At 33.9% G+C, this 23,877-nt stretch overlaps 1 protein-coding gene across 3 annotated transcripts in view; it reads right to left on the reverse strand.

Moving 5' to 3' along the window:
• MDGA2 (MAM domain containing glycosylphosphatidylinositol anchor 2) overlaps nucleotides 1-23,877 on the reverse strand; it is an 833,536-nt gene that overhangs the window by 188,200 nt on the left and 621,459 nt on the right. For 2 of the 3 annotated variants that reach the window (XM_001151973.8, XM_063792901.1), the window contains one exon: nucleotides 6,398-6,691. The exons of the other annotated variant lie outside the window; for it this stretch is intronic. In XM_001151973.8, the coding sequence (XP_001151973.1) occupies nucleotides 6,398-6,691 (294 nt within the window). The remainder of the gene's footprint in view (nucleotides 1-6,397; nucleotides 6,692-23,877) is intronic. 3 annotated transcript variants of the gene reach the window in all.

Below are 23,877 nucleotides of genomic sequence, written 5' to 3' on the forward strand. Positions count from 1 at the left end.
GGGTTGCTACTTAGCTAGGACTTAAATGGCAAAAAGATTGGAAGAATTGTTATAAACAGAAGAGGAGCATAAAAGCCTAGCCAGAGAGGCAATATTGAATTACCATGCTTATGGGACTGAGAAGAGATGGACTGAAATATTACAGAAAATAAGAAACAGAGCTGGACAGGTAAAGCTTGTTCAGGCTACTGAGCTGAAAGTCATTATTACCCTCCTAATAAATTAAAAATTCATTCATTCATTTATAAAATTTTTGGATAGCCTTTTTGCCTGGCCTAGATCCTCTTGTATTTCCTCTTTTATCAATAATTACCTTGTATTTGATATCAGTTTTAGATAAATCCCTAGTCACACTGATATTTCCAGAACAATTTTGCTTTTAGAAAATCACAAAATTGTTATATTATCTCAGTACACTAATTCTATCTATCTCAACGCTACAGAATATTACCCAGTAACTTGTCTAACAATAGTGAACATATGTGTTACAGCACTTTCCAATCTACCTTTAATTTTATTTTGCTTTGTCAGGTTCATGAGATTTTGCTTTTGTTGAATATTAATTTAGATTAAAAGTAACTAGCATACTCTCTTCATTAGATTTCTTGAGAAAAAGCCTCAAAAATAAAACCCTGATCTCTGGCTCTCTCTCCTTCACCTAATTTGGTCTTGCTTGGGAAACAGAAACAGGTGAGGAACATGGGTTTATCAATAGCCCTGATTATTTTCTTTCATAATTTTTCTTTGTTTGGAAAATACAAATTATAAGGAGTATATTAATTCGATTTGGAATTAGGTAAAAGGCAGTTACTTAACACAATCTAACACTAACATCTGTCTTTGGTTTTTAGTATATATTTTATACCGCTTAACAGAAATATCATGTCATTAGATGAAGGTACAACAAATGTGCATATACATGGTGGAGATTTAACAGCAAAAGTGACATTCAATGCAATATATTCTCCAGTTAATTTTCAAGGAAGTATACTTTGAAATATACTCACATTACTAAAAGACTTTAATAGCGCTTTGAGATGAAACTAAAGGACAGCTTATATAAAAAATAAAATGTTATAGTTTATCAAATTAAAATTGTAGCATATAATTTTATAAGTGTAAGTATACTTATATAATACAGATATAAAAAACAATACTTTCTTTTAGGAAGACAATAAGCATATCCTGTATCCTGTTTTGTTTTTGTTTTTCTTTTTTTTTTTTGAGATGAGTCTTGCTCTGTCACTCATGCTTGAGTGCAGTGGCAAAATCTCGGGTCACTGCAACCTCTACCTCCTGGGTTCAAGCAATTCTCCTTACTCAGCCTCCCGAGTAGCTGGGACTACAGGTGCACACCACCACAGCCAGCTAATTTTTGTATTTTTAATAGAGTTGGGGTTTCACCATGTTGGCCAGGATGGTTTCAATCTCTTGACCTCGTGATCCACCCACCTCAGCCTCCCAGAGCGCTGGGATTACAGGTGTGAGCCACCCGCCCGCCCACATATCCTGGTTTCTTATTTAACATATATATTTGAAAATCCAATGGAACTTTTATTTAATTAATATTCAAACAATCAGGTACTTTGTTTAGAGAGTTGTTTTAGTTGGCCGGGCGCAGTGACTCACACCTGTCAAATCCCAGCACTTCGGGAGGCTGAGGTGGGTGGATCACCTGAGGTCAGGAGTTCGAGACTAGCCTGACCAAAATGGAGAAACCCCATCTCTACTAAAAATACAAAATTAGCTGGGCATGGTGGCACATGCCTGTAATCCCAGCTACTTGGGAGGCTGAAGTAAGAGAATTGCTTGAACCAGGGAGGTGGAAGTTGTGGTGAGCCGGGATCACGCCACTGCACCCCAGCCTGGGCAACAAGAATGAAACTCCATCTCAAAAAAAAAAAAAAAGAGAAAAAAGAAAGTTGTTTCAGTTTTGTTCAGTAAGCTCTATACATACTATGATTTTTAAATACTATGAATAAATTAATATATGTAATATCTTTATTTTCAATTATGCTATTCTAATGCTGCTTCAAATAAAAATGAGCCAAATATTCAAAAAAATTGTATTATCATTCCAAAAAATTGGAATAAATTAAACAATGGACAAAATTTTTTAATGTTATTAAAACATTACATTGTACTTTGCAGTTTTACCCAGAAAAACCTTTTAAGTTTAATTTTAAAATACTTTTGTTTCAAAACACTTATATTTTCAACTTCATACTCTGGTCCATAATCTGTGTGGTTTAACTGGCAATTGTAGAAGTTAAAAGTCATAAAGAAAAAGCCTTTTGTTTTCTAAAAATTAGCAATGTGAACAAGAATTAATCAAACTATTTCACTGTAGTGACTATGTTACTCTTAACAGGATATAGAATGGTCTAAAATATCTCTAGGCTTCTGTCCCTCATTATGTACAAATTTTAACAAGAGGCATTAATTAGTGAGAGTAAGTAATTCAAAAAGTTTGTATAAACATTATAATTTTATAAATTATATTGCTTCCTTTTAAACATAACATTAGCTAAGAATAAACCTCATTTGGATATTTAGAACTATAAGTGGATGGTTCCATTATTTACATTATTTAGAAATATATATATATACTATTTCCTTTTAGGGATGGACGCCCTACACTCATTGATGTCCTACATACAATTCATTCTGTGCTCCTTTAGTTTTTTTCAGTGGTTATTGTTTAATTGGACGCAAGTAAAACTAAGCAAGTAAAAATGTCTTGAAAATACTGGATTTTTTTCTATCTTATTTATTATTGCCACCTCTTTTACATTCTTTTATGTCTTAAAAGATAAAATTATACATAAACATGTGTGTGCTTGTGTGTAAAATAGGCAGTTCCAGAATTTGTCAATGTAATAAACATCTTATGGAAGAAATCTGTATGCAGCAAATCCTCAGCTATCCCTGATACTTAAGTAATTAAAAAAACAGCTGATATGGTTTGGATCTGTGTCCCTGCCCAAATGTCGTATTGAAATGTAATCCTCAGTGTTGGAAGTGAGGCCTGGTGGTAGGTGATTGGATCTTGGTGTGGGATTTCTCATGAATGGGTTAAGCACCATTCCCCCTTGGCACTGCCATTGCGATAGGATAGTGTGAGTTCTCATGAGATGTATTCATTTAAAAATGTGTAGCACCTCCCAGGTTGCCCTCTTGCCCCTGCTCTGGCCATGTGATGTGCAAGCTCCCACTTCACCTTCTCCCATGATTGTAAGCTTCCAGAAGCCTCCCCAGAAGCAGATATCAGCATCATGCTTCCTATACAGGCTGCAAAACTGTAAGCCAATTAAACCTCTTTTCTTTATAAATTACCCAGTCTCAGGTATTTCTTTATAGCAGTGCAACAATAGACTAACAAACCAGGCATGCATTTTTTTGTGTGTTTACACAACAAATTTACTGAACAGCTATCATGTAAAATATATTATGCTGGCAATACAAAATATATAAAGCATAGCTTGTTATCTGCAATGATGGACTTAATTGCTAAGGATGATACAAAATATATAGAGAGAGGTATACATATGTATGTCCACATATGAATGATATAACTTAGTTTTTAATAGTCCATATTAATATTTCTTACATGTAGCACAGGTATCCAAGTTAAGCAAAAAATAAATTATTTTCCAATTAAAAAAAAATCAGGATGAACATGGTGGCTCATACCTGTAGTCTCAACACTTTGGGAGGCCGAGGCAGGAAGATCGCTTGAAGTCAGGTGTTTGGGACAAGCCTGAGCAACATAGCATGACCCGGTCTCTACACAAAATTAAAAAATTAGCCAGGTATGGAGGTACACACTTGTAGTCCCAGCTACTCAGGAAGCTGAGGTGGAAGCATCGGTTGAGCCTGATTTTACTGAACAAAGCTGCAGTAAGCTATGATCATGCCACTGTAGTTCAGCCCGGGCAACAGAGTGAAACCCTGTCTCTTAAAAAAATCACTATAAAAGTTAGACTGTTTTTCAATTTAAAAACATTATCTGAATTCCTGTACTATTAGTTTTGCAAGAATAAGCCTTAGATAGGCATGTAGGCAAGATCTGCTGGCAGAGATTACATGCCTGGAAAATGAACCTTTGATGTACTCAGGAATATTCTGGAGTTGTTACCAGTTATTTGTACCTGAAAAATAGTGACATATAACCAAGTTCTTCAGAAGATTTGGAAATATATGGAAGGGAGGTCCTTGAAAGCCATGATAATGTGATCCTCACCTAGAGCTGGCAAGACTGCCTGCATCCAGTTGCCTTCCTGGGCAGGCCAGGGAAGTTTGCCTCTGAGAGGAAATGCAGTTGGATTATAACCCCTGCTCTGGGAAGTCACCTTGGGATGCAAACAAATTGTATCATTTTACCTACATTAAAATAACTAAACTTTGCCTGTGTCTATCGGTATTTTTTACTCAATTATGTTCATCCCTGTCACACTAGAGACAACTGTGCCACTGTTTATTGTCATTCCTATTATAGAGTTGAATTTTAAAATCTTATGCTGAATTTATTTTCTAGGGGACTAATTAAGAAGCAGGAGAAAGGAAAAAATAGGAAATTTAGTTAATCAATAGAATTCTGGAGTTAAGTATATTCTATGGAGTTAAGTATATTCTGATTTCTTGAAACTCTAATTTGAAGTTCTCTAAAGCCATTTGGGTTCTGTAGGTGTTACTAGTATCAAAGCTTCTGCAGAAAGGAGTGAGCAGAGTGAAAACTGATTGCACTAATAGCTGCAGGAACACTGAAGCTTTGTGCATAACTCGAAGCAGCTCAGAATCCTGTGTTTACCAACACGATTGAGGTGTTCCAAATTATATCAAATTCCTTTGTGGTCACTTAACGGTATCTCATTTTTTTAGAAAATGGGAAGCAGTTTCTCTCTCTTTTCTTTTTTTCTGAAACCTGTTTTCACATGATCCTTATACCCATGAACAAACTGTCATGAGTATAGAGGCCAGTGAGAAAAAGGCAATATTAAACTGCTGAATGAAACCTGACATCTAAAACTTGCCTTATTTGGAGAAAAAACTCATAATCGATTAGAAATCAGCCAGGTTATTTGGCATTTGTTTGCAAATATCAGTTTGCATGTTTATAAGACAAATAGCATATCTGGAATCTGAGGTTCTATAGAAGAGGGGCAGGGAATGGTTAAGCAGCACCCAGAACCTTGTCTCTCACCCCACACTCACATATCTCATACATAAATACATTTGTCTCATACTTTAATTATTCTCTCAAATATGAAATAGTTCATTCATTCTGCCAACAACTTTAAGTCTAATATAAAAATAGACATTCTTGGACTAAATTCTATTTTCAATTTCCTGAGTTACAAAAGAGTCAGACAAAAATGACATCGTTTATTGAAGTGCATGGTTTCACCTAATTCATCTGTTTAATGAAAACTTTATATCGTATATTTAACAAATAGTATGTCAATTAAAATTTGCAGTAGCACTATCAGAGGTTGAGTAGATTGTGTTCAGTTTTCTTCTTTTTCAGCAGTGTCTTTACCATTGGGCAGCCCAGTTACCAGGGCATTCTATAAAAACCAAACAATAGTAACACTGGTACATTTTATTGACCCTTAAGTGTGTGGATTTAGGTATTTTTAATGATAAAAGCAAATGTAACGTCCATAATATCTACATTTTTAATTAGAACTATAACCGTGATTTCAGTAAAAATATAAAAATAGTTTAAAATGTATCTTATTCAATTCTCAGAGTAAAACAATTACCCGCTAAGATTAAATCAGGCAAAAATTCAGCATCTAAGACTTTCCTGAATTATCCCTATATTACTAGATAATTATGTAATTCACTATTACAACTTCAGGTATGCAAATATAACATTTCAATGATTAGATCTCCATAATTTAAGCAAAGAGATGCTTGAAATAGGTAGATAATTTGGGGAAAGGACATGCAATTGCCTGAAGTAAAAACATGGACTGTGAAAACAAACATGTATTACAACCTGAATTAGCAATTACTTCCAGTCTCCACTTTGCTTATTGCACATGGACAGTTTCTCACCATTGGGTTTGTTGATTCTTTGGCATGAATCAACCAGATAACACCATCATAATTATCATATACACACACACACACACAGACACACACACACTAAAACAACTCTTTCTATTAGTGTGTATAAGCGCTCATGCAAAAAGCACATTTAGGGTAGATTATAGTTTAAATTGTGTATCATTAATGTAGAATGTAGAAATAGTTCATTCAGTCCAATGTAGAAATGTAGAAATAGTTCATTCAATCCAGTTACAAAAATCACCTCATATTAATAGTAGAATAATGGTAACACTTCTTCCCTTGTCCCTATATGGAAATGCATAAAAGGGAATTTACTTACACTGAACGATGAGCTGCACCAAGGCTTCCCTTGGTTTCACGTTAAATCCATTGTATTGGCTGGTCTGACATCTGTACATTCCTGACATTTCCCTAGATACATTCACAATCCTCAGTGTTCCATCATAACTCTCCATTTGCATTGATCCATCAGGCATTGCAACTTCTTTATCCGCTCTAGACCAAAGGATGATTGGTTTAGGTTTGCCAGTTACTTGACATTGCAGTTCTATTGTGTCTCCTTCTCTGGTGACCAATGGTGATTTTTCCTGTGGAACAGTCAGATTGGGTGGAACTTGAAATGGGAAAAAGAAAATTTTTCAAGGTTAGTATAAACTGGTAAAGCATATTCAGATACAGAAAATCATAAGGAAACAATTTCTGCTGGCTGAAGAAATGTGACAATTCGGATGATCAAAAACCTTGGGAATAAATGGAATATACTCTCACTGAAAATCATTCTTAATTGTTTTCACTGTATATTTTAAAATGAGGACTTCAAACATTAGCAAAATAAATAAGGCATTCAATTGAAAAATGGTCAATATAAGAATAATCTTCTCAATGACCTGTAATAATTAGCCATTAACTGGGGCTTTAACATTTGCATTTCATAGAAGAGTAGCATTCAGCTGTGTAGACTTAGTAGTCACAGTAAGTGCAAGTAGTCAGAAAGGGAAAAAGAGAAACCTCTGATCTAAAATCAAAAGTTTTGACTAGTTTAAAACTTGCCAAATTGCTAAGATTTAGGATTTGTTTTTTGCCTAGTGGGCGTGAAATCAAGCAATTTGACAATCCATTCTATTCTCCATTTTTGGACTTTTAATTTTTTGTGATATTTGAATTTATTATTATTTCACTTCATAATATTTTGATGTCATTGTAAATAGTTTGCCATAATATTGCCAATATTTCTACAAAATTAATTTTAATTAAATCTTCAAAATATATTTCAACGAATATAAGAATTATAATTTTGGTCTTGCGCGGTGGCTCACGCCTGTAATCCCAGCACTTTGGGATAATGAGGCAGGAGGATCACGAGGTCAGGAGATCGAGACCATCCTGGCTAACATGGTGAAACTCCGTCTCTACTAAAAATACAAAAAAATTAGCCCAGCGTGGTGGAGGGCGCCTGTAGTCCCAGCTGCTGGGGAGGCTGAGGCAGGCGAATGGCGTCAACCTGGGAGGTGGAGCTCGCAGTGAGTTGAGATTGCACCACTGCACTCCAGCCTGGGCGACAGAGCCAGACTCTGTCTCCAAAAAAAAAAAAAAAAAAAAAAAAAAAAAAAAAAAAAAAATTATAATTTTTCTCAAGTAAAGTTAATTTCTGATTTACAGAGAATATTTATGAGAAGTTAGATTGATTTTACTGTAACTTACTTTATTGTGCTGAAATATAGTTATGTTAGAATTTAGTGAAAACCATTAAGTGATATGAGGGAAGTACTATACAACGATCTTTCTTACAAACATCACTAGTTCCACTGGAAGATTCTTATTTCCTACACAATTGTATATGAATTCAAATGCATTTGTGCAGTAGAACATCTATCAAAAAAGCGCAAGCTAAATAGAATGCTATAAATACGAATAACCAGAAACATGAATAATTCTATCTTTCCGATAAATGTTATATGTTCCCTTTGGAAGTAGTACTGCACATGAATGAAAAGTGAAAGGTTTTACTCTTCCTTCTAGTTTGATTATGCCCCAGTGCCCAGGTACAAAACCAAACATAATTATGTTTAAAATTATTTTTCAACTAATTTTGAAATGTTGTTTTCCTCATTATAGAGACAAATAAATTCAAGTTCAAAGTGATATGACAATTATCTTCCTATTCGAATATCTTCAACTCACTTTTTCATTTAATTCCTTCACTTACTTATTGTTTAAAACACTAATTACATAATGCATAACGTCTTAGAATTTAAACAATATGAAATATTCACCACCACCATTTTGAAGTAGATATATACATCCTAGAAATTGACATTAACAAAATATATGTTTAAAACGGCTTCATTTTATAAACCCAAATGGGTAATTTGTTCTGGTATACATAAACAATTAAATAATTTTGGCAAAGTATTTGTTCTTTTTGAAGTGAATGATGTAATTAAAATCTAAGCAGCATGCTCAGACAATGGGATTGGAATGGAACTGTGACACTTATTCACCCTCCATGGGAAAGGGTGCAGAATAACCTCAGCATTTAACATTTATTATCCCCCTACTATGTGATAGGCACAATTAAGGATTTTATGTTTTCATTTAAACCCCCTTGATAATCTTAAGGACCAAATATTTAATATTAAAATAAACAATTAAGAACATTGAGAATAAGAGATAATAAATACTTCAGTTTGAACAGAATACAAACAAAAACTAACTTATAGCAGGTAGCTAATGTAAAGATATGAATACTGAAGCAGGTTCAATAAACAATGGTATCTGGAATTAATAACTTTTGAGTGTTAGCAATAGACTCCTCTCTTCCTGCTCATGACAAATTGGACAAAATCCCTGCCTGTCACTTGGTCACTGTTTCAAATATGAAAGAGTTGAGATGAATGTGAGGGAGTATACAATAAGTATTTTGCAAATTATCTTTTCTTTCTTTTATCCTCTTATTTATTTCTTTAGTCATTTATTATTGCTATCACAGTGGATAAGGCCAATATCTATATTTCCTAAATAAATACCTCAATCAATTATCTATATCTGAATATGTTTCACATGTCAAAACTGCTTATAAGATATACCAACCTCAAAATAAATATCCAAATTTAGATAAATCTGTGTAAAATAAATAAAAAATGTATAACTTTAAAGACTAATGGAGGGTTATTACTTGAAATATACAATCCATATCTGTTCCAAAAACAAGCTACCTGACCTTGGCCAACCAAAACACCGTCTGTATTAATTTTACCTTTTGTTGATGTTGTTGTTTTGAGATGGAGTCTCGCTCTGTTGCCCAGGCTGGGGTGCAGTGGTGCAATCTCTGCTCAGTGCAACCTCTGCCTCCCGGGTTCAAGCGATTGTTCTGCCTCAGCCTCCTGAGTAGCTGGGATTACAGGTGTGCACCACCACACCCAGCTAATTTTTTCATATTTTTAGTAGAGTCAGGGTTTCACCATGTTGACCAGGCTGGTCTCAAACTCCCGATCTTAGGTGATCTACCCTCCTCGGCCTCCCAAAGTGCTGAGATTACAAGCGTGAGCCACCGTGCTCAGCCTTACCATTTTTGAAACTAAGAATTTGTACTTTATTAGCCTCAACGTTATTGATGTTCTGATTACAAGAATGAATAGTAAAAAGTTAAAAAGAGAAGTGGTGTCAAAAGATAGTATTTATGTCCTAACTTAATAAAATGGATATTTAAACAACTTATTACATTAGACCATTCAAATCACAATAGATTATTGACTATCTATAATTTTTTAAAATGTTACCATGCTAAATATTTCAAATATCCCTTTTAAATTTTGTTTGTTTTTCATGTATTTAGATAAACTTTCCTCCCTGCTGAATTAAAGTTACAGAAATATAAACCTCAATTTTAATCTCAATAACATAAAAATTGATTTTTAGATAAATTAGCCCAGGTTTTACAAAATAGCAAAATCTAGCTAAAAGATTATTTAATATCTGTCTCTTCCTAGGCTAGATGCGGTGGCTCATGCCTATAATTCCAGTACTTTGGGCGGCCGAGGAGGGCAGATCACAAAGTCAGGAGATCAAGACCATCCTGGCCAACATGGTAAATCCCATCTCTACTAAAAATACAAAAAAAAAAAATTAGTCGGGCGTGGCAGTGGGCGCCTGGAGTCCTAGCTACTCTGGAGGCTCAGGGGCTCAGGCAGGAGAATTGTTTGAACTCAGGAGGTGGAGGCTGCAGTGAGCCAAGATCATACCACTGCACTCCAGCCTGGGCAACAGAGTGAGACTCCATCTCAAAAAAAAAAAAAAATAGATTTTAAATCTAGAAGTCAGGGTTAACCTTTCCCTACAACTCTCCTGGCCAAAAAGACTATAATTTCTCAAAGCTGTTATATGTTTTTCTATCTTTCTGTCCCCACTAAATTTTCTATCTCTAAGAATTACTCAACTCTCTTAATTGTTCTTATAATTTTTTCTGTTGAGAGATCTCATTTGTTCTCATAGACTTCTGTTTTACGTGTTGATAATAACAAATTATAACTTTATTCCAATGGCTCATAATTGCAGCCTATCTTTATATTCCAAAAGTCTTTCAAGCCTAAGCACCATTTTATTTCTTGACTTGGTTAATAGTTAATTTCAACAGATTCCATCTATTAATTGAAAACCATACAGTATTATTTGTTTCACCATTTCCTCTTGTCCACCACTTCAAAACAGCCATCAAATCTTGTTATTTCTTTATTTAAAACTATGTCTCATATCTGCCTGTTCCTTTTCATGGCCATAGGCAGTTTTCTCAGTAGAAGTCATCATTTTATCTTCTTGTGACAGCATCCTAAGTGGTCTCTCTGTCACTAGCCTCATTCTTCCAGGCTTCCTGCTGCCCTAAGCTTTATCATCATAAACAGTTTTGTTCATGTCAGTATGAAGACTACAAACCTCAATGAGAGTGCTTGTCACAACACCGGTTTAATTTAAAAAACAACAACCTGAAAACAGCTTAATGGAGTTGTTAAATAAATCATAAAACAGTTGAACAATAGAATATGACACAGTCTTTTTAAATGATGATGTAATAGACCTATATTTATTGATAAGACATTTATATTAAGTGGGAAAAGCATGTTAGCAAGTAGTATAAATAGCTATAACGACTATTATTCAGTGTGTAAAACATGTTACCGTTCAGTATAAACAGTTGTATCTAATTTTTATATATTAAATAACTACATATTAGCTCTCTTGGCTCTCTCTCTCACACACACACAAGTAACTATGCAAGATAAGGAATATGTTAACTTGCTTCACTATAGCAACCATTTTACGATCCATATGTATCCCATAATATCATGTTGTAATCCTCAAATATATACAATAAAATTTATTTTAAAAAAATTTTCAATGAACGTTAACAGGGAGCTTCTTGAAGGGTAGGCTATACATGCTCTGTCTTTATATTGTTACCATCTAGCACACCATCTCTCACATAGAGAAACACAGTACAAAATTTTACACCTAATATATACATTAAATAGCAAGGTAATTGGGCACTAATTCAGGGAAGAGGAGACTTACATGGGGAAAAGTCTAGAGGAAAAGAAATCCTAGAAAGAACTATACCAGAACACTAAGAGCGGTTCTCTCTAGAGTGTGGGATGACTGATAAATTTTATTTTATTTCCCTCTTTTTTTTTTTACTGTTTAAACAATATATATAGTGCATAATAACATATTACAGGGCCCAAGAAGCCCAGAAATTTTTAAAATGTTAATTCAATCTATTTCCCAAAACTCATTCAATGAAAACGTCACATTTTATAACACAAATGTATCACTCTGGAAATGATGTTCTAAAAACATAGACTGAGAAACGCTCTTCTAAAATCACTAACTCCTGTTAACACTCCTTTACTGAAGTTTCACCAACTAGTTAACCTCTGAGCCCTTAAATGAGCAGTTCTTTTCCATGGTCAGAGTGTCTGGCTCTTGCTGTCTTCTAGCACCCTCTGTCTGCCCCATGTGTTGAAACTCAGTTCAAATGTTATTCCCTTTGTAAATGCAGGCTGAGCTGGTTACTTATTCTTCCTGACTACACACTACGTTGTATGTTTTACCCATTTAACCTGTCCTTGTGACTTTGTCCTGTATTTTCTTCTATGTTTATATCCCTGACCAGGCAGCTCCTTAAGGGCACAGAGCCTTAATCTGTCTCTAAAGTCTAGTGTCTTGCTTTCCTGCTTGGCACAGATAAGAAAGTTGTGAAATAATTGAGAAAGAAAGAAAGGCAGAGCAGAAGAAGATGGCAGGAACATAGGAAAATAAAAAGCTATCAAAATAATAGATAATGAGATAAACATAATCGATATGAATCATGTATATTTTGGAACAAATGTGATAAATAATAATGAAATATAGTAATTCTACAATTAGTAGCTCCTACAAGTAGCATAATCTTATGCAAAATATATTGTTAGAATATACTTCTGATGCAGATCTTGAGATGTGTGGGTGTGTGAAAAAGTTAAGGAAGTCAAGAAAAGACTCTTCCAGTTCTTTTTTCTTTCATTTAAATATTTGAATAGATAAGTTATGAATTATTTTTTTAAAAAGACACAGAGGAAAGAGGCAATTTGAAGACATGAAATTTAATTTTATCATTTGGTTTTTAGGTCGTAAATCAAATTATTTAAAAAAAAATTGTCTCATAATGAGAACGTATCAAATTTAGCATAAATATTTGAAATGTCTATACCGTGTAAGATCCACATTTATGCAATGTACTTGCTAGAAGAAGTCACTCCTAATAAAAACGCAGACACATTCTCTAACATATAGTGTATATGTTAGAGTATATATGTGTATATACTCTATACACAGCCCTTGATATTTTTTTGCCTGAAATGCTACTGCAGGAGATGTTATAATCAGAGAAACTGGAAAAACATGATATGACACCAAAGTTTCTCATTCCAAACGTAAATAAATAGACAAATGATTTGAACACATTGCTTTTCTGTCAACTTTTCCACTGATCACAGACTGTAAAATGAAGCAAATATAGAAAAAGAAAATATTTTCATTTCTTCATTGGGAAGGCAGCTGAGAAAATTTTATCTTTATTCTTTACTTAGAAAATGGCTTAAAAGAATGCAGAAGTTTAGTTCATTTGAACTATGTGGAAAAATATCATGCTGTCTGAAACAAAGACATCTGAATGTGCTTTTAATGGAATTATTGGTTTAAAAATATGACTGTAGTGCACTTTAATAGTAGATATTGAAACAAAAGCTATATTTCTTTCAATATAAGAATCATAAGAAGCTCAGTAATAAATAATAGAATTTTATTCCAAAAGACAATCAGACTCATATTTCCAAGAATCTTAAAATAAGCATGGCACTAATTCAATTATACCTGAATTTTGGAGGGAAGTACTTTATAAAAGATATGTATGTTCTCAAGTAGGATGTATAGTCTATATTTAACATATGAATAAATAAAACTTCAGAGATACTATGTTTATGAAAGTTACCCTTAGAGAACAGAATTCAATAATTCTCATCCTGACCGGATATAAACAAATGTAAAAAAGTAGGACTAAAGTAAGTAGTAAATTTGTAGATGCAAATAATCCAAATGAACCAAATCTATGTTGTGTGTGTGTGTGTGTGTATGCACATGCGTGCAGGTGTGTTTCTTCAAAACAAGAGATGGGTTAAAAAAATTGCTGTAGATTTGATGAGTTTCATCTTTGGTGATCTGATTGAGACTCCAAGGTAAGCAACATCTTCATTTCAGAGCACAGTTTTAAAGGAAAGATATTCTATCACACTTGAGTGCTGTTTCAGTGTTTGTGTCAGCAGTCCTCCATCTCTTCTTTGCTAGCACATTTACAGATTGGCTTCATAAGCATGAGACATGCACATGGATATACTCGGATTTTGAAGTTTTGAGAAGTCACAAAGTAGTTTTACATAGAAGCAAAGAACTAAATAATTTGCGTTTGCAACAACTGTCAATGGCACATCAGTAATGATAGCTCACAACAGGATAAGTAAGATAAGCCTCTGGTTAAGTGAAATTGTCAGTATGCTTGTTGTGACTCCACTCATTTCTCTTTCATTCAAGAAAGTACATTCAGTGTAAGTGAGAATAATGTCATGACTATAATCTGTATTTTAAAACCTCCATACATTAATATTTGAAATATTATAATTATCATATACCTCACAGCTGATGTGAACACACCACTAAGATTTAGAAGAACTGCCTTAAAATACAAAATTTATAAGAACACCAATTGTCAGTGGCCACTGGAAAATATTCATATAATGATACAAGGCAAATTTGAGAATTTCATTCTATTTAAAAATAATTCCATTCCAAGTCTGAATAAGACCTTTTAAACTAATATGCTTGACCCATTTCCAGTATGATTATAACTGCATGTCAATTTTTAAAATACAGTAATGTGTGCTTGCGAGATGTTCAGGATGACAAAAAAAAAATCCAACATGCTAGACATTCCTCATTTATTAATGGACCTGCTGATATTTGCTTCCTTTTAGAGATCATGATAGGCAACACACGGTTTGATGGAAGGGGGCTAAACTACAGCTCATTTCTTGTTAAAGAAATAAAGGTTGCTATTGGATACTTACTAGAAACAATTCTTAGTATATAAAAATATGAAGTTAACATGTTGAGTTACATAATATGCAGCACCTAAATTTTTGTGTGTGTGGTGGTGGTTTGAAAATATGCAGAACTTCCCTGAGCCATAGGTTGATATAATAATATTATATTGTTACATGTCCTTCTGGGTTGTCTTTCCTCTTTTAAATGAATTACTAAGATCTGATTGACTAATGTCCCTTCTTCATCTAAAAAATATTATTTACCATTTCTCAATTAATCTTTCTTAAAAATCATGTCACTATATTATTTCAATATCTACAGTAGTTTCCCATTTACCAGAACAGAAGGTCTAAATCCCACTGCTTGTTTTCCATCTTATTTGTCAAACCTTAATAAGCCACAGTGCTTCTGTGGAAAGCTCTCTATTCAATTGAGGCTGGTCTTTTCAACTGCTTAACATACTTGACTTATTCCCATTGCCTCACCTTCCTTCCTTTCTTCTCTTCAGGAATGAGTTTGACCTCCCAACCAATGATTGTTACATTCTTTAAGGTCCAATTTAAGTTTCTTGTTCTATTTAGTCTTTTCTGATTTCTGCATCTTTTATTCATCTTCCATGTCTCTGAATTAGAGCATGCCCAATTTATTCTGTATATGTCATGCCGAAATGTGCACTTACATATGTAACTAAAATGTCCTGATGTAAGCATCAGGGTTTTTCTATTTCTTCAGTAGCTCCCACATCATGTAACATTTTAAAGGTTTTTTTTTTTCAAGGTGCTTAATAAGTTCTTGATTGATTGATAGAGCACAATCAAGGTTACTAAGCAACCAAAGTAAGAAAACCATTGATTAATAATCAGCTCTTGATTATCCAAGGCTTAATTATAAAGCATATAAATTTCAAGATCATTTTTCATATATGAACTCTTTTATTTTTTAATTTTAAACATCCACCAAAAAACAATAGATTTTTATAATGTTAGTACATCTACTAGACTTTGATTTGGATACAGTAATGATGCAAGGAGGTAGAAATAATACACTAAAATATTGGAAGCACTTGGTAATACTGAGTAATTTGTCCACTCCATGACTTTCCTCAATCAGCAGTAAAGGAAAGGCTAGTTGGCCCTATGATAGAATGACCATGTGGATCTATATTCTAAGACTTGTATTACTTGCAGTCCTGTGTGTAAATGTTTCATATATGAAACAAGCAGTTATTTATAAATATGTCTTCACACCAGATAGTATGCCTACCGTTTTTGTCCATAATATGAATAAGCATAATACATCTCTTATCACACTCTGTAAATAAAAACTGCCTTTTTTCACACTGACACACACTTTTAAGTACCTCACACATAGTAAATCAGAAAATGCTAACTAAACAGGATTGACAATGTTTACAAATCTAGCAATTGAACAGGAAGAAAGCCCACATTAAAAACAAACATGAGGTTAAAATATCACAGCATGTGCATTTGGAAGTTCTAAGGGGAAATGTCCATGCATACACACACATACATAATGACTATTTTTGAAAGAAATGGGGAAATCTTATTAGAACGGCATTGTTCATTACTTGAAACATATGGGGAGAAATAGGTTTCTTGAGGGTAGCAACTCTAAAAGGTTTGGTATTGGAGATGGGGAGCATGCAGTGCCATTCAATCAGGAAAACAGGTTTGGCAGGCAACAGTTGTGGCTGTTCCAACTTCCCTCACCCAGCAGGTGTTGCTATGGCATAAGAATAGTCTCTGAGGGATTCAATAGAACACAAAGTGTAAGATGAAAGAACAAAATAGAAAATCATTCTCTGCATGGCATTCATATTTTCCCTGCTACTCAAGCTACAAGACCAGTTGCAAATAAACACAGGTTCTATTCTTGCTGCCTCATGAACAGATAAGTGAATGGGACTTCAGTTAAGGTTGCTAAGGTACGATTTGGCTAAGATTTCAAGTATCTTGAATTGTTATGATTTTCATATAATTTGGTTTTCTAGCTTGAGCATATAATAAAATATTTTTTAGAATAATTAAAATAAATCTCTTAAGAGAATGTCCTAAACTCTTTGGAAAAAAAAATAAAAGCAAATAGTTCTTTCTTTTTTTGACCTCCATGACTTGTATGTTTCTCATATACTAAAATACATAAATAAATAATAAACACTAATTAAGTATATAAAGTCTCACATGTGGAAAACTTTTTTTTTCTGAAACAACTAAGTAAACAGGAGCAAGATATTTCAGCTTGTTAAAGAATTATGTCAAAATTGTAGTAAGCAACAAATATGTATTAGATTGAGAATGTTGGAGGGAATAGGGACTCTATAAAAGAAACACTGGATTTTTTTGCTATAACAAGAAAGGGGGGGCAGGCGCAGTGGTTCACGCCTGTAATCCCAGCACTTTGGAAGGCCAAGGTGGGTGGATCACCTGAGGTCAGGAGTTTGAGACCAGCCTGGCCAACATGCAGAAACCTTGTCTCTACTAAAAATACAAAAATTAGCCGGGCGTGGTGGCGGGCGCCTGTAATCACAGCTACTTGGGAGGCTGAGGCAGGAGAATCATTTGAACCTGGGAGGCAGATGTTGCAATGAGCCAAGATTGTGCCACTGCACTTCAGCCTGGGCAACAGGGTGAGACTTGGTCTCAAAAAAAAAAGGGGAACATCACACACCGGGGACTGTTGTGGGGTGTGGGGAGAGGGGAGGGATAGCATTAGGTGATATACCTAATGCTAAATGACGAGTTAATGGGTGCAGCACACCAACATGGCACATGTATACATATGTAACAAACCTGCACATTGTGCACATGTACCCTAAAACTTAAAGTATAATAATAATAATAATAATAATAAAGTAAATAAAAGAAAGGTGGTATGATAAGATGCAAAACATCAAGTAAAGGGCTAAGATATTCATTTACTAAGAAATGGCTAGGTCATTCGATGAAGAACTAGTCAACCTATAACCATTTCTGAGAACTAGAAACCAATTCCTCAAATTAACTTTCTTAATCAAGTTTTAGTTCATGTTTGTTATTTTTTAAAATAATGCAGAGTTGTTCTCACTCATAGGTGGGAATTGAACAATGACAACACTTGGACACAGGTAGGGGAACATCACATACCGGGGTCTGTCATGGGGTTGGGGGAGAGGGGAGGGAAAACATCAGGGATATACCTAATGTAAATGATGAGTTAATGGCTGCAGCACACCAACATGGCACATGTATACATATGTAACAAACCTGCACGTTGTGCACATGTACCCTAGAACCTAAAGTATAATAAAAATAAATAAATAAATAAATATAAATAAAATAATGCAGAGTAAATCTGGAAAACTGTAGTTATTTATGTATAAGCAGTCGATAAAGAATTTTAACCTTAAAAGTTGAATACTGCACTCCAAACAGTTTATTATACAAACTACTAATAATAGGCAGGAGGATCCTATAGCTAAAAAGCCAACTACGATTCCCAAATTCCTACAGTTCTTATATTCCATAATATATTTGCATCCTTGCCTACTTGCTCTTAGAAATGGTGCCATGATTTATCCAAATACACTTATATACATTTACACAAATGCGTTATCCTTTAAATTAATAGCAACTACTCTGGGAGTAACAAAAGCAGAGCCACATATGTTACAATTTGTACCCAATGTTAGAGATAATACCAATTTATTTTAATATACATTTTTGAGTCCCTTCAATAGACAAATATGCCTAGGACTAGGGGCAAGACTGATACATTTGGCTATTCATTATCTTCAAGAATTACACTATATATTGTGAAAACATATATTTATATTTCACAAGACCTACACTTCACAAGAAGTAAGGCTTCTTGTAGCTGAAAGTTGCTAATTATTATTTCCAAATTAAAGGATTTTTTTAATAACCATGGAGAGTTTGGAAGACTTGTAAATTTACAAGATTAGAAATTTGACTTGGGCTCAAGTTGTAATCCACATACTAGCTGTGTAACCTTGGCAAAGGGATGTCTTAATTTTAGTTTTCTTATCTGCAAATTAAGCTGATGAAAAGAAGAATTTAATGAGTAATGAAAAAATGGCACAATGCTCATGAAAGTGTCCTCTAAACACTTTGATTTTTGTAATATATTTGTAAAGAGCAAGGCTTATGTCTGGCTGCCTAGATTCAGTTCCTAGCTCTATCACCTACTAGCTGGGTGTACTTGGGAAAGTAGGCAAGTCTGCACCTTTCAGTTTATGTAAAGTGAGCATAATCGTACCTACTTCACATTTTTTAACACTCATAACCTCTTAAGCCAAGGTATGGCATATAGTAAACACTCCATATATTAATATGTTAGTTATTATTATGTTTTCTTATCACTGTACTTTGTGTAGTATCAATAACCATACTTTATTATTATGCATACATTTCTATATAGATTTTGTTTTATTCATACTTATGATGTCTCGAGTACTGAGGATAGGTACTTACACGGTCAAACAAAGGTTTATGTAATTCAAATATATAAATATATTTATACCTATATAAATAAATTTTACTGCTATTGTCTGTTGTCCAGGAGACACATATGCATTTTACATGAGGATACTATTTGAAGAAAATGACATTTTAGAAAAGACAGGAATAAACCTTTTCTAATCTGAATAGTCAGAGGCATTCCCCAAAGCCATCCAAGGAAAGAAGATTGCATTTGTCTCCCATTAGACATAATAATTTGATCTATATGTTTGGTTACTATAACAAAATGGCACATAATACAGATATCTCAGCTCTCATTCTATTTCTATGAAATAATGAGTTTTGGACATCCCTATATACACCTACTCCTCCCTTACAAGGATAGCAAAATGTCAGTGCTGTCCATTTTTACAAAGGTCAGGGTGTTGCCATGAAAACCAGGGACTAGTAAGTTATAAGGAACTGTCTGATCATGTTAATGATGTTATTGCTTTCTGGTGGATAAAGGAATTCTAAATTAAAAGGAAGATAAGCTATAAATTATACATCAAAGGCATTTTATAAAAGCATTGAAAAAGAAAGATGCTTTAAAGTAATTCACAATTTATTTTACCTTCTGGAACAACTGTTGCTCACAGTGGTAAACTCTTCAATGCAGAATAGCCAGAAAAAGTCAAAATTTTATTACTTCTGCAATAAAAAGGCCATTTGTCTCCTTGTAGAACCCATGTGACATTGTTAGCTCTCTTATAAATGATCACCCTGGACAATGCCTGTTTTACAAATTCCCTAATTACACCACTGATTGTATACCACTGAATATGCCTTATCCTGTGGAAATAGACACTACTGCCACCTTAATAAACATTTTGACATAAAACGAAGCTGGCTCTCTCATCTTTTGTCAAGAGCAAACTGAAACAACCAGTGAACACAATATTCCATCAACAGATCAGGGTCACATGTTCTTTAGAGCAAATGAGGTTTAATTAACAGATCCGTTAATAGATAACTAATTTAAAAAGGAGTGTCTTCTTATAGCTGCATGAAGGCCTTATTAATAAATATTCTACTGAAGCATGACTGCATTCTACAAACCATTCTGCTAGTCTGTAGAAGTATATAGAAGTCTACAATAAACATATGGACCTAATTTTAAAATCACATACAAACTTATATAATGTGATTGATTGGAATGATAGATAACTCATTCTGGACTAATATGTGTGAAGAGTTTAATACAATTTTTAAAATATGGTTTTACATTGCATTTTATTCCCAAGAAAGGACATTTCTGTTTAAATGTCAACTATATCTATTTTGTTTACAAGTATTATTTAGAAAGCCATGGTAAAAGTGGACTACTTACGTTTCATTTACAGTGGACTGTCATTCATGCCAAATGCATTTTAGACATCGACATTTAAACTGCTTGTCATTTTATTATTTCTACTTCACATATTTAAATTACCAGCATACAGATACAATTCTTCCTTGATATTCACAGGACATGGAGATGGAGGTGGGGGAAGGTATTGGTTCCAGACCACATCAGATACCAAAATCTGTAGGTTTTCAAGTCCCTTATATAAAATGGCATAGTATTTGCATATAACCTATCTCATCTTCCCACACATGTTAAAAAATCTCTAGATTAGTTATAATATCTAATACAATGTAAATGCTATTTAATAGTAGTACTATATTAGTTTTTATTTGTATAATTTTTATTGTTGTATTTTTAATTGTTTTTTCTTCTGAATACTTTTTTATAATTTCGACTTTTATTTTAGACTCTAGGGGTACATATGCAGTTTTGTTACATGAGTATATTCCATGATGCTGATCTCTGGGGTAGGAATGATCCTGTCACACAGTGAGCACAGTTCAAGATTGATTGAATTCATGGATGTAGAAACCCTATATACAGAGGGCTGACTGTATTTCCTTTCATATTCTGCATAGAATGTTTTCAAAAGTGCAGTGGCAGTCTTCTCGTTTCACATATTTTTGGTCTAGTCATTTTTGCTGACAGAACATCTATAAAATTTGGGAAATTCTGATTTCTTTACCCATCACATACTTGGAGAGGATTCCACTGTTCTCAACTCTTTCCCTCCCCTGCAAATCATTGCTCTGCAACCTTTTCTAAAGCTTTTGGCCCTGATCCTCAGCATCCTCTTGGGCTAAATTTCACCCAAAAGGACTTGCCAGGCTCCAATTCCTTAGTCAAATAGGTCAGAAGGCAGATACAATGTGATGTGAGGTTTCTAAAATGGATTCCCTCATCAAAAATACATTTCTCAGAGTGTATCTCTGGAGCCTAAAATCTCATTATGTGAGCCCATTCCATTGAAAGACTGTGTGTTCTGTGTAAAGAACCAAGGTTCTTCAGCCAGAATTCACCTATGTTCAACATTTTATGTCACTACTTAGTAACTGTGGTGTCAATAGAAGTCAGGCCTACGCTTTCTACAGTTTAAGCTTCTCATATGTAAAATGAATATAATCACAAAATCTGCTTAAATGGTGTCCTGAGGAGTCAGTGAAATACCAACTGTAAAGTGTTTAACCTAGCAACGAGAACGTAAGAAGCATTCCAAACACCTTAGATTTTCTGTCTATTTGTAACTTACTTTGAAATACTTCAGCATATGGCAACACTTTGTATCTTAAATTTGGTGTTGACATGGGTGTTCACAAAACTGCATGCTTACAATTTATGCATTTTTCTGTGTTTCTGTTATACACTGTAATAAGAGTTGAAAAAATAATTCACCATAAACAATGTGACCTTCATTTGTGTGCTGTAAATTTTATTGTATATTCTAGTGATGCTGTTAATATTATGCTACTCATGTGTATCCACTCCAGTTGCAGTTAGATAGCAATTTAGAAACCCAAACCATGGGTCCACTGTTTTCAGGCAGCTAGGAGAACGCAAGTATCATCTTGATCTGAACTAAAGAAATTTTAATGTAGCATGATGTTGAATATGGTCTTCCATGGTGAAATAAATACTATTAAAGATACTTGCATTGGTTAGAATAAGTAAGATCTCTCCCAACTTTTGGGAGTGGGATATGGGACTGGCAAGGAGACTCTAACTTCCTAACACTTTTTGGAGTGGCATCCTTGGAATATGGCTCTGATAATCTTGTGCCCCATGATCAACAGAATAAGTCATCACATGATCCAACTAGAATGTTACCTGAATCACTTCTAGAATATTGCAACACCTGTCAACAATGACCATTTCTTGCAAGGCCTTTGTCAAAGGGGTATGACTGAATATTTGAAATGCCTGAGATAATAAAGGGAAATATTCATTTACTCTAAGATTTTAATGCATGCTGCAAGCTTTCATACTGGATTTGAAATCTGAGATTTCAAGCTCAAGTCAGGATAAAGCTTTAGGAAGTGAACACAGTATATATGCTTCTGGGGTCTATTTCCTTCTCTACAAAATGAAAGGCATTAGGTCATCAATAAGCCCTCAGTATTTTAAATCCGTGCTAATAATTAAGACATGTAGGGATCTTTTAAAATTGTTTTATGAAACAAATATGTGGAGACCTGTCCCAGTAATCTTTTATTTTCTTTTTAAATTAAGAATAGATATTTAGAACACACCACATGTTCCATAAAGGCACCATCAAAACCCAAATTCAAGTTTTTCTAAATTTTTCTCATCCCTTTTCCAAACCTCACTGATATCTAACAATGTTGAATGAAAAATAATCAAGAGATTATGAAAATTAGGTTCTTTTAAAACTGAAAAGATATTTATTGGCAAGCAGATTTGAGGGGAGAAGTTCTTTGCACTAATCATAGTTCTAGCTATTTGGAACCCTTGAAAGAAAGAGCTTTAAGACATTCCAACTGTAAAATGAAACTTAAACACACCACATACAAATTAAATCACTTTAATAACTGTTCTCTCTGTTGCTAAGAGGTCTAGAGTTCTAGAGTTTTCACTACCACATAGAAGAAAATGGTGATGAAACTGTTAGCCTGTGGATCCAATCATCATAAATATTGCTATTTAATTTTCTTTTTGCCAATTGTGAATGGTAGGTTAGTAGTGTCATCTGTGACCATAAAAATCTGAAGTGTGATCATAACTACATTAGTAGTGAACATACCATTTCCTATACCTCTATCTTCTCCTCTAATAAAAAACTTCAGGATTGGTCTTGGTATTATAGCCTTAAAATAATATGCTGTAATGTACATTCCATTGTTAACTATAAATCTGGTGGAAGCATTTATTCTTTATCAGCGAATGGAGATATCTGTCACAAGTGTTTCTTTAACTCTAATATATTATTACTCACTGTTATCATTTTAAATGCAAATTTTGAAGCTAAAAATTATTTTCAGTCCTCATTGGATTGGAGAATTTTATATCCAGTCGTTTAAAATTCAAATAGTTTCTATGTTCCCATTGCTTGCGTCAGAAAAGAATGAAGGGCATAGGAAGCATATATTGGGTATACTCTCTCATTTCTCTTTGATCTGCTCTTGTTTTCCTATCACCTGAGAATTTGAAAAAGTATTTAATATTATCAAATGAAGAAAGTCCCAAACACATGGGACAGTAATTAGACAAAAGCTAATTAACCACTGTTAAACAATAAGTTGTAAAGTCAAACCTTTGTTCTGATATTTGGGGAAAATATTGGAGTATTTT

This window comes from Pan troglodytes, chromosome 15, assembly GCF_028858775.2.
Source record: "Pan troglodytes isolate AG18354 chromosome 15, NHGRI_mPanTro3-v2.0_pri, whole genome shotgun sequence".
Classification (NCBI taxonomy): Eukaryota; Metazoa; Chordata; class Mammalia; order Primates; family Hominidae; genus Pan; species Pan troglodytes.